Source organism: Cynoglossus semilaevis, chromosome 1 (assembly GCF_000523025.1).
Source record: "Cynoglossus semilaevis isolate Cse_v1.0 chromosome 1, Cse_v1.0, whole genome shotgun sequence".
Taxonomy (NCBI): Eukaryota; Metazoa; Chordata; class Actinopteri; order Pleuronectiformes; family Cynoglossidae; genus Cynoglossus; species Cynoglossus semilaevis.
This window is the reverse complement of record NC_024307.1, coordinates 7,864,036-7,875,843: the sequence shown is the minus strand read 5'-3', so window position 1 is coordinate 7,875,843 and position 11,808 is coordinate 7,864,036. Positions and strand designations below refer to the sequence as shown.

The window sequence follows — 11,808 nt, the reverse complement described above, 5'->3', positions numbered from 1 at the left end:
CATCCCACCCCAGCTCTCAGTAGGCAACCAGGGAGATGCAGTTTCATGTAGAGGAAACACTGGTAAATAGATAGAGGACAGAGGGACAGTGTGTGGAGTGAAAGCTTGAAGTGGATTTTTCCGCGAGTGCACAGGTTTGTCCACAGTGTACCCCACACTGCAGCATAACTGTTATACAGCTACTGCTGAATCATTAACAACTCAGCATGTGTCAGAGAGGCTGGTGATGTGGAGGACACTCTGTATTTGACAGGATATACAGGTTTTCATATACCTGCCTTCACTGGACTGCAGTATTTTCTGAATGGTTTAAATATAGGAATATGTCAAGTCGGTATCTTATGGCATTAAACTTTGAAATACTTTATATAGAGTTTAACATCGTGAGCACCTTCTGAACTAAATCATTTTTTATTATATTTTCTGGATACCAGTCGCTGTACTTTGGCTTTTATATGTATTTTTGGAGTTAAGTTGTCATATTTTGGATTTGGCTAACTAGTTAACCTGGTTATCTTCAGCTACAGCTAGTGCTATTTAATTTTGTCGTTAATAGGTTTCTGTTTAATTTAGTCCTGGCTAACTTTAAACTACTTTTCTAATAACTTTTGGCAATTTTGTAAGTTGTTTATTGATAATTATATAATTGCTTTGGCAAAATATTAGCTGATTACTCGCTTGTTTTTTTAATTGTGTTTTCCACAATTTTCCATTGTGATTTATAATGTAAATACAGTCAGCTCACATTCTTTGATTCTTTTAAAAAATGATATTACATTTCAGTATTTTTATTATTATGTTATATGGTTAAACATATAACATGGTCATTTCTTATATTGTTTCTCATTTAAATCTTAATACACTCCTCATTTGCTAGTGTTGTTGTGCTTATGCACGTCTCCGAAACGTGTACTCAGAGTACTGCGTGTCCTTATTTCAGTATCTGTTTTTAACCTTATAAAAATCATTTTAGTTCACATAATAAGAGATTTACTTCGTACAAATACGTTGTAATGTATGGCAGACACATCTGAACCTGCATCATGATATGCTCCAAAAACATTTTCAAGGAGATTTTTCCTAATTTGTATAGCAACAACCTCAGGCTAGGTGTAAACAGGGGAAGACTTTTTTAAGGATTCATCAAAAAGAGCAGAGGACGGAGGCAAACCTCCACCTCATGATGCTGAGTTTACAGATACCTGCTGCCTCTCGTCACCGCACTGTCACTGTGTACCCACAGGTAACAGTGATCCTTCCCTCTCTGTGAGAGCTGCTGTGTCAGCTGCACAGGAGAAGTGTTGTGGGAGTATTTCAGGTTTCTCTCTCCCACTGTCTCCAGGAGAAATGAAATTGTATTCACACAGGAGTCGTGAAACCTCGCACCGGGGAGTAATACAGCGTTTTATATCGACGCTACCGGCTGCACAGAAGGATAATGGTCTTATAAATAGCATGAGGTAAAATGAAGATGGCACATAATGGTAACACAATTATGATTTGATTGGTAGGCTGTCTAATATGGCAGTGCATAGTGTCATTGTTGTGGCGTGGTGACCACGTAAAAGTTCCAACGGGCTAAAGTCAACGTGTTCTGTCTCTGTGCCGGCGCCTCTGATCAATAGTCCATTTTGATTCTTGGTAGAAGAAGTAGTTCTGTTTTTGTCCGTGCCTAGAGATGGTTGACAAGGAGACGGAGAACAGCGCCCTTGATTACTCAGAAAACCTCTCCCTTTGCGGTCCTTTTTTTTTTATTGTTTTCCTTCCACCCTCCTACAGGGCTGCTTGATTGAGTTTGCAGCCAAATAGGCCAATTTGTTGCCTCTGGAGAGGAGTCGGCATAATGTTGAAAATCATGGACTGCGTCTTACGGCCAAAGTCATCAAACAATGTAACAAATAATGAGTTATTACAGATAAACAGAAATTTTAAAATGAAGGGAACATGAGAGTTTTTAACTTAAATTTGTTTTTAAATTGTTTAGTCCATTACATATACCATCATTTCAGAGCAGTTGGGATCCCACATGCCACTCACACACACTCATTGTCTACTAAAAAACAAACTACAAGGAATAATGTTTTTATATCCACACAATGTTTTTCTAACATTTTTTTAAATAAATGCAAACTTATAAATGTAGTTGATCACTGTACCGTATGTATCAACCACAGCGTCTTCTTTCCTGTGGAGTTCCACAAGGTTTGATTCTTGGGCCTTTTCCATTTTTTTTTTTTTTTTTTAAGAAACTTGCTTCATCTGCTTGATCTTTTATACAGATTTGTTTTACTGTCTAATACACATTTCTCTTGACCTTCAAGTATATGCAAATATGTGTTGTTTTTGCTAAATATTTCTTTGCATTAAGAAGCCAGGCAATACTGTAGCGTTTAAAGATCAGTGTCTAAACTTTAATTTGAGAGTTAAAATATCGCCTGACCTTGATTTATTTCATTACTGAAGTTCTCTTTTGGTTAATAAATTCATTAAAAGTTAAAAGGTCTGTACTTCCAGACATTCCTTCCTACATTTATGTCAAACTTCAAGTCCAGTTACCACTGACTCTCAAGGTTTCTCATTCAAATGTAACTGTTTTCTCTGGTGTTTAAGGTTATGATACAGCGTTAATGGTACATTGTTTTCCCATTCCTGTTTGATGTAGTTTATTGTTACTGTACAGCACTTTACTTCACCCCTGATGTTTTAACAGCGTTATATAAATAAATCTGACTGGACTGGATGCAAAAGGTTATAAATAGCGCATGTCGTATTTATATCACCAGAGGAAGTAGTGATGATGGTATTGACTTGGCTGCTTCACTGGACGTTTTACAAGAAGGCAGCCACTTCTGTGATTAGTGGGTGAAATAATTGGTCCTCTGATCAATGTGGCGATGTTCACGATGTAAATCAATAGTCATCTGGCTCCGGCTACAGGGGGCTTCAGCTGTATGCTCTGTTTAAGGGCATTTGGAATTAAATTTTAATGGCATTTGAAAACGATCAAATCTCGTTCCATGTGTTTTTTTTCCCTCCAGGAGAGGTTCGAGGCATTGTTTAGGATCTACGACGAACAGACGACGTTCCAGATGTTCAAAAGCTTCCGAAGAGTCCGGATCAACTTCAGCACCCCAGAAGCCGCTGCCCGCGCCCGCATTGAGCTGCATGAGTCAGACTTTAATGGCAACAAGCTAAAACTCTACTTTGCCCAGGTAAGCAGATAAGATAGAGTCTACCAGGGAACAGCGCCACCTCAGGAGGAGGGCCCTTTGTTTTCTTGTGTTGCTACATTGTGGTCCATTTTCTTAAATTAACAACAAACAAATATATAATACTGTAGAAGTGAGAGGAAAAAAAACAAGGCAGTTGACATTTCCTCTTCGTCATACTCCAATCACTCCCATTGTATGGAAAAGCCTCCATTCTAGCTTTTGATTAAACATATTCACTTCTCAGCCTCCCATTAAAGGCTGTCACAACAACAGCTGCTGTGGTCAACTCACATTTACCTTTTGTGACATTGATGGCAGTGATCAAGGCTGTTGTGATGAAAATCAAATGTATCTGACATTTCTGTCCTTTTGTTGTGTCAGTCCCACTCAGACACTGCAAGCGATAAACGTACTGTATGAACTCTGAACAAAAAAATCAGAAGAACCTGGCTAACCATGTTGGCTAACGATGTGAACCTGGCTAACGATAACGGTGTGAATACAAGTGTGAATGCCTCGCCTGATGAATGGCGGGTTTTGCTCCAGCTTCCCCCACGATGCTGAAAAAGAAGATTTGAAAATATGTTTAAAACAAGAAATTGTACTGATGTGCTAAAGCATTCTTACTAATGGTCCCAAATTTCAAAGTATTAGTGGTCACATTTAATCAGTGCTTTTGTCAGTACTGATCTCGTATATATGGTAGTAACTGTAATGATTGGAAGATATCGTGACACTGAAATCCCTCTGTAGGAAGGATCCTGCAATTTGACACCAAACACTGAGGCTGTGACTACAAATCTGATGTGCTTTGCTGCTGCTGGGTATCAAGATTATATCGAAAAACGTGCCGGATATTGAACACTACCGCCTCCTTTGACCTATTTCAAATAATTTTTTTACATTTTCTCAAAACTAGAGAACTGTTTACATCAGTCTGTTTTCTGACCGTGTCAATATCCTGGATTATATGACATTTTCAAGTTGAGACACAGCGACGTGCCCTGTGCGGTGTACTGAAGACACTGAAGCGTTTTTCACTTTTATTGCCCGTTCAGATCCAGAATGGTGATGAGGACATTGATAAGTCCTACCTGGCTCCTCCCCAGCCCGTCAAACAGTTCCTGATCTCACCGCCTGCGTCACCACCAGTGGGCTGGAGCCAGAGCGAGGACGCCACGCCCGTCATCAACTATGACCTCCTGTGTGCTGTCGCCAAGCTAGGACCTGGTCAGTACCAAAAAAAAAAAAAAAATGTCCATGTTGTATGTTGTACACACTTTCAACACACAGCTTTGTTCACTGTCAGGTACAGTGTTGCATTAATTTGAGTCATTTATTTCAGAAGTGTAACCCAGATACAAACAGGAAATGAATCACCCGCCTCAGCACAGTGGGTGTACGTGGGAAGTAAATGGGACAAAGAAAGTGAAGTTGAGTTATCGCTGATTTGTTCAGTAACGCTTTTTTTTTTTTTTTTTTTTTTTGCTGCTTTTATGCAACTTCATTATGTTGACAGGAGGTGAACCAAATGAATAGGTCTGAGTGAGAAGGCTGTCATCGTCACAGCTCCTTCTCCAGGATGACTGGGTCTCTTATACTGCGCCATGATAACAACAGTGTCCACCACCACTCATGACAGTAACATCACTGTGCACTGGCATCACAAGAGATCAAATTGAATATTTGTACAAGAGCAGTACACGTGTTCTCTTCAGTACTGTGGTTTTGGGAGGTTATTTGAATTGGATTTAATTATCCATCCATCCATCTTGTACGCTTTTCCGTTACCGGGTCGCGGGGGCAGCAGTCTCCATGACCGCCACCCAAATCACACTGCACCGTACCAACCCCCCTGAACCTTCCTGTGGGTGGTGAGTCCACTGGAAGGTACCAACCGCCCTAACTGGGATTTGATCTTGCCCAGGAGGTGAACCCTGGGGTTTCACACCAATGACAGAGACGTTGCCTCTGGGCCAAAGCGCCACTGAATTTAATTATGTAAGCTCTAAAAATGTAAAAGGCCCACTTATATGTCCTAATTATTGAAATAACTTAATTGTTAGTTTTCCTAATATATTAGTAGTAGCAAATGAAAAGTTAAGGAAACTCAGTCAAGTTGTTTTTGGACAGTTTTGCCTTCTTTTCCTTGAGTTTCTATCAGTTTTAATGTTACATTGTTCCCACAAGATTTTAAATTGCTGCAACCTTTAAGAAAATGTCACCTAACACACACACACAGACACACGCGCGCGCAGAGAAAGGACAAGGAACATGGTGCACACTGTCTGTTTATGTTTGTGTTCTCAAACAGGAAACAACTTCTCCCTATGTTTGTGTTCTCAAACAGGAAACAACTCTCTGTCTGGCTTCACCTCTTTGTCTTCTGTTTGTACTGGAGCCTTCATGAAAAAAAAAGAAAACACAGTTTCACATTCAACACAAACAAAACCCACACTGTCCGGCTCAGAGGACCACTTTCATCGTGTCCCGTTGTTACCATAGTAACACGACGGATCAGCAAACCGCTTTGTTCTCAAAACCCTGGCATCTGTGATCAGATTAGAGCGGGTTCATAGCACAGCGCGTTGTCTCCCTCTGTCTGCTCCCGAGGTAACAGCAGGACTCTTTTCACCCTCCGTCTCACTGTTTGGCAGCCCAGTGAAAAACTGCTCTAATAATTCCCTGCTGTCTGCCAGCTGTCTGATCTCATCGCCATGGCAACTGTGATACAATCTCACAAGTGTGCACGCATGTGTTTTCTGTCCAAGTACACAGAGAAGGGCATCTGAACCACTGGAGTGCTGTTGTTCTATCTCAGTCCTGCGGCACTGCTGCGGGAAAAAACTGAAACATCCTTGAGCCGACACACACAGATACCAATGCAAACACACGTTTTTTATTTTCAGCAAATGTAAAATGTATCTTTATTGTAGCTGCTCATAATAGAGGTACCTTAGAGCGGTGCTATTTCTGGCCCCCTGCTGGTCCTTCTGTGTGTTCTGTTTCCATGTTCCTCTGGTGTATGCAGTGGTTTTCTCCAGGTAATCTGGATTATTTACATGGTCCAAAAACATGGATTTGGTAAATGATTCACTCTAAATTTAGCGTCGGTGTGAATCTGAGTGTGAATGGTTGCTGGTCTCTGTACGTTGGTCCAGTGATGGACTGGAGAACCTTCCTGGGTCTACCCTGTCCTAGCCCCTGTGACTGCTGAGATTGGCTGCAGCTCCCTCTGGCGGCCAGACATGGATTAAACGGAAGAGAACAACGTATTAAAGTGGCTGATTCATCACTTCTCCCCTTGGTGATGGGTTCAAAGCAGAGGCTCAGTTTCGTTGTATTCCCGTGGTACAACGACAATACAGACCATGAAATAAAAATATAATAATTTAGGAATAACAATGGTGGATAAGAATATCAATCCTTCTGGAAAAGAAAATCTTTAAAAAACAAACAAACATGGCTCCCGGGGTTTCAGACTTACTTCGGGTTTAACGTCTCAAGGCCACTAGTAGTAAAAAAGAGAATACTTTTTTAAAAAACATAGACACGTGTTTTAGCGGCTCCTTCTTTAAACCTTAAAATATGAACATACATACAAAATAAGTTCTCCATGACCACTAGAGGTCTTACGTACCCCGGTCCGGAAACGTTACAGTTTATTATAATCAACCAATTCATCCACCCCTCCCCTCTGTCTGTTCACAGGTGAGAAGTATGAGCTCCACGCAGGGACAGAGTCCACCCCCAGCGTGGTCGTCCACGTGTGCGAGAGCGAGACAGACGAGGAAGAAGGGGCTCGACCAAAGCAGCAGATCGTCCAGACCAGACGTCCCGACGGCGCCCCCAAAGTCTGCAACTAGAGAGTCCTTCTTTCCCGACGCCGGCGCGGCCCTGTGACCGCCCCTTTAAAAAAAACCTGCAACACACCTGCCCCTCTCTCTTGTCTGTGCACTCACAGAGAGCGTCGGTGCCCCTCATTTCAGTTCAACTACAAGCAAAAATAAATTAAAAAAAAAAACACACACCAACAAACATTGCTCAAAGACGGTGTTTGTGGGCGAGCGTGGCGACGGAATGAGGCGGCTCGTGGACGGGGATGGATGAGAATCACACACACACTCATCACATTCAGCAGACAGACGGCGTGGGGAGTGACGGGGGAGGGGGCGCTCGCCTCCGCCCTCACAGTCCACCCTCGTTTTCAGTAAAGAGGGGGGGATATCTGTCCGGATGTTGTAGGCACCTGTCACTTACCGCACATACATCCATTGCTAGTCCTGCACTGTAGCTCGCTAGCCGTACCTCTCCCTTTAGCCTCACAGTTGTTGGTCTGATCACAAAGACATTTTTAAACTATGTTTTCATATGTATATAAATGGTATACATATGCTTATTGATACACCTGTGTACGTCTACACTTCGACTTTTTTCATCCATTTTTACATCCGGTTTTTCACTTTAGCTTGCATCCAGTTGAGTGTGTGATGGTCCTTCTTGTCTGCATGTAACAATGAATATATTTCAAAAAAAAAGAATACTTAACAGAAACACAAGTACTAACAAGATATAACAAGGGAAAAAACAAGGAACCTATTAAACGTCACACAGCACGAAACGCCATACGTGACTATCGGAGTTGTAAGTAGTCGCCGTTTGACTTTTCTTTCGCCGGTTTCTGTCTCTTTCGATCGGAAAAGGTGTTGTTTTTTGCTTAACTACTCGATGTGTATTCTTATTCTGTGTATTTGACACACTGATACTTTTTGCATGCTTAATTATTTCCTTAGACGTGGAGGTCTTTTCATTTTTTATTATGGTTTGTGATGACAAGGTTAGCCGGTATGAAGCTTCTGACGCTCGTAAAAACTCTTATCTGTGTGACTGACGGTTGAGTCTTTGGCACGATGATACGCTTGTGGCTTTTTGAGGAGGGGGGGATTCGAAGGATTCATCCCCATCCTTTGACAGTTTTTTAAAGATGTTGCTTTTTTTTTCTATGATTTGTGTTTGTTGACGTTCAAATCTTTATGTTCTTTGTGTGTTTTCCTTTTCTGAAATCGAATGCTTGTTTTGCACTGAGTATCTCTCGATATCTCCAAGCAGTCGCAGGGCTGCGACTGCTGCAGAGCGCTCGACTACTGCGCTGCTTTCCTTTGTAAATAGCCGTGGATGGTGGCAGATGGCTGGACGTAGTCCTTTTAGATTCTGTAGTTTACTTGAAGGCATTTTTGCTGAGAAAAGGGAATGTTATTAGGAAGCCTCGCCAGATGTCAACCAAAGCGTCCCCTCACCTTCCATCTAAATGATTTGTTATCATGAATGCGTTTTGGCTTAAATACAAGTATTTCGTTTCCCTTTTTCTTCTACATTCTAAATATGCAGTACACTTATTATCACACCTTTGACAAATGACTTTGTTTATTTCTAATATCAGATAATGACGTTTGATGACATCATTCAGATCTTAGCAGAGACTGTGGAGATCAGTATTGGTGTCTGACACTGTCGCTACGATGGCGTCTGTGCCCCTCATTTCAGTGCAACTACAAGCAAAAATAAATTAAAAAAAAAAACACACACCAACAAACATTGCTCAAAGACGGTGTTTGTGGGCGAGCGTGGCGACGGAATGAGGCGGCTCGTGGACGGGGATGGATGAGAATCACACACACACTCATCACATTCAGCAGACAGACGGCGTGGGGAGTGACGGGGGAGGGGGCGCTCGCCTCCGCCCTCACAGTCCACCCTCGTTTTCAGTAAAGAGGGGGGGATATCTGTCCGGATGTTGTAGGCACCTGTCACTTACCGCACATACATCCATTGCTAGTCCTGCACTGTAGCTCGCTAGCCGTACCTCTCCCTTTAGCCTCACAGTTGTTGGTCTGATCACAAAGACATTTTTAAACTATGTTTTCATATGTATATAAATGGTATACATATGCTTATTGATACACCTGTGTACGTCTACACTTCGACTTTTTTCATCCATTTTTACATCCGGTTTTTCACTTTAGCTTGCATCCAGTTGAGTGTGTGATGGTCCTTCTTGTCTGCATGTAACAATGAATATATTTCAAAAAAAAGAATACTTAACAGAAACACAAGTACTAACAAGATATAACAAGGGAAAAAACAAGGAACCTATTAAACGTCACACAGCACGAAACGCCATACGTGACTATCGGAGTTGTAAGTAGTCGCCGTTTGACTTTTCTTTCGCCGGTTTCTGTCTCTTTCGATCGGAAAAGGTGTTGTTTTTTGCTTAACTACTCGATGTGTATTCTTATTCTGTGTATTTGACACACTGATACTTTTTGCATGCTTAATTATTTCCTTAGACGTGGAGGTCTTTTCATTTTTTATTATGGTTTGTGATGACAAGGTTAGCCGGTATGAAGCTTCTGACGCTCGTAAAAACTCTTATCTGTGTGACTGACGGTCAGTCACAGTCTTTGGCACGATGATACGCTTGTGGCTTTTTGAGGAGGGGGGGATTCGAAGGATTCATCCCCATCCTTTGACAGTTTTTTAAAGATGTTGCTTTTTTTTTTCTATGATTTGTGTTTGTTGACGTTCAAATCTTTATGTTCTTTGTGTGTTTTCCTTTTCTGAAATCGAATGCTTGTTTTGCACTGAGTATCTCTCGATATCTCCAAGCAGTCGCAGGGCTGCGACTGCTGCAGAGCGCTCGACTACTGCGCTGCTTTCCTTTGTAAATAGCCGTGGATGGTGGCAGATGGCTGGACGTAGTCCTTTTAGATTCTGTAGTTTACTTGAAGGCATTTTTGCTGAGAAAAGGGAATGTTATTAGGAAGCCTCGCCAGATGTCAACCAAAGCGTCCCCTCACCTTCCATCTAAATGATTTGTTATCATGAATGCGTTTTGGCTTAAATACAAGTATTTCGTTTCCCTTTTTCTTCTACATTCTAAATATGCAGTACACTTATTATCACACCTTTGACAAATGACTTTGTTTATTTCTAATATCAGATAATGACGTTTGATGACATCATTCAGATCTTAGCAGAGACTGTGGAGATCAGTATTGGTGTCTGACACTGTCGCTACGCAGCATGACATCTCACTTTAGACGTAAATACCCATAAGACCATCTGCATGTGAGCACTTTATTGACAGAGTTTTGTTTCTTTAGCGTAAATACTGTCGTTCTTGAGAGGAAATATGAAGCACATTGCATTTATTCCTTTATGTGTGTTGTTGTTGTTCATGAAGCACATTGCATTTATTCCTTTATTTGTGTGTTGTTGTTGTTGTTCTTCTTCTTTCTCTGTCTCAAGCTGAACACATGTTTAGCCTTTTCACCAGCATATTGCAGTGATGTTTTTTTGTTTCCCAGGCCTTGTGGATCAATGGAGTGCGCTACTAAAGAAATATCAGAGATGACACAGAACCAGTGTCCTCGTCTTAGTGTTTGTCTAAATAATACACCAATCTTACTGAGGAAGTTGAACACGTTCTTGGAAACACACCCAGTTGTCAGAGCTCAGTTTTACTGATGCTGCGGTAAAGCTGTCGCAGTTATTTACAAAGACAGCTGATTGGAGGAACTACTGACGTGGAACACGCAGTGAGGAGGAGGAACCAGAATAAGAAGAATGAAGAAGAATATTTTGGTTGTAGGTGAAATGAAAATGTGTAAATTGTGTACATATGCCAAGTCTTTGTGTTGCTGAGGCCAGTTCCAGTGTGCAGTTTGTTACGGCTTTGCAATGCTGTAAATGAGAAAAAAAGAAAAAAAATACAAAAATGTGTAACGGTAAGTCCTAAAGATGCTCGAGCAAAACCAACTGTCATTGTGTTGTGTTTAACAGTTCGACAATGGACTCTGTTTGGATGTTTCTTTTATTTCCTGAAATTGTCAACTTCAACAAAAGAACAAAACAAAACAAATCAAATTCGCAGTTTGTCACTGTTGTACTGTTTTTGTTTAAGTATAATTATTGTATCTTGTATTGTAGTAATCCAGAAAACAAAGTAGCAAAACAAGCAATAATTTACAGTTCTATAATACTGGTATCTGTATTTTCATTGTTCTGTACTAATTTTCCAAGGATGGTCTCTGTCTCTTACAGTATCTGCTTCTACTGTATTTGTGTAGTTTAACTGTTCTTTGTTTCGCATATGATATACATAAAGACTTATTCTTAAAGCAATGTTTATTCCGGTTTATTTTTATGGGGTCATAACACAAAATTATTTTTATGGTAAAAAGGTGGTAAACATGCGAACTTCAAAATATTAGCATGATGCAGTTAGCATTAGCACTACTTCAGCTATCTACTGTATAAATATGGCTATTTTGCAATGATGTGTTTCAACATGAATTTGATCATCTGATAAGAGACTCAAGGACTGCAAGAAAATCCTAAGAATGATAGAAAATAATAAATAAATACAACTTTTATAAAAGGCAGACATGGTTGTTTAGAACTCAGAGGCGGCAGGGTGGGCTGAGCTGACAAATAGAGATTACATTTATGTAGAACACACAGAAAGTAAAAATATATTGATATTGATAGTTATGAGTTTAACGTGGAAAAAAAAAAATACTGAAGCCTAACAGAA

At 40.7% G+C, this 11,808-nt stretch overlaps 1 protein-coding gene across 2 annotated transcripts in view; it reads left to right on the top strand.

Annotated features, from left to right (window-relative positions):
* rcan3 (regulator of calcineurin 3) overlaps window positions 1-7,989 on the top strand; it is a 79,856-nt gene extending 71,867 nt beyond the window's left edge. For both annotated transcript variants that reach the window (XM_008308683.3, XM_008308699.3), the window contains 3 exons: window positions 3,039-3,212; window positions 4,271-4,442; window positions 6,924-7,989. In XM_008308683.3, coding sequence (XP_008306905.1) covers window positions 3,039-3,212; window positions 4,271-4,442; window positions 6,924-7,078 — 501 coding nt within the window. In that variant the 3' untranslated portion in view covers window positions 7,079-7,989. The remainder of the gene's footprint in view (window positions 1-3,038; window positions 3,213-4,270; window positions 4,443-6,923) is intronic.
* Window positions 7,990-11,808: the final 3,819 nt, after the last annotated feature.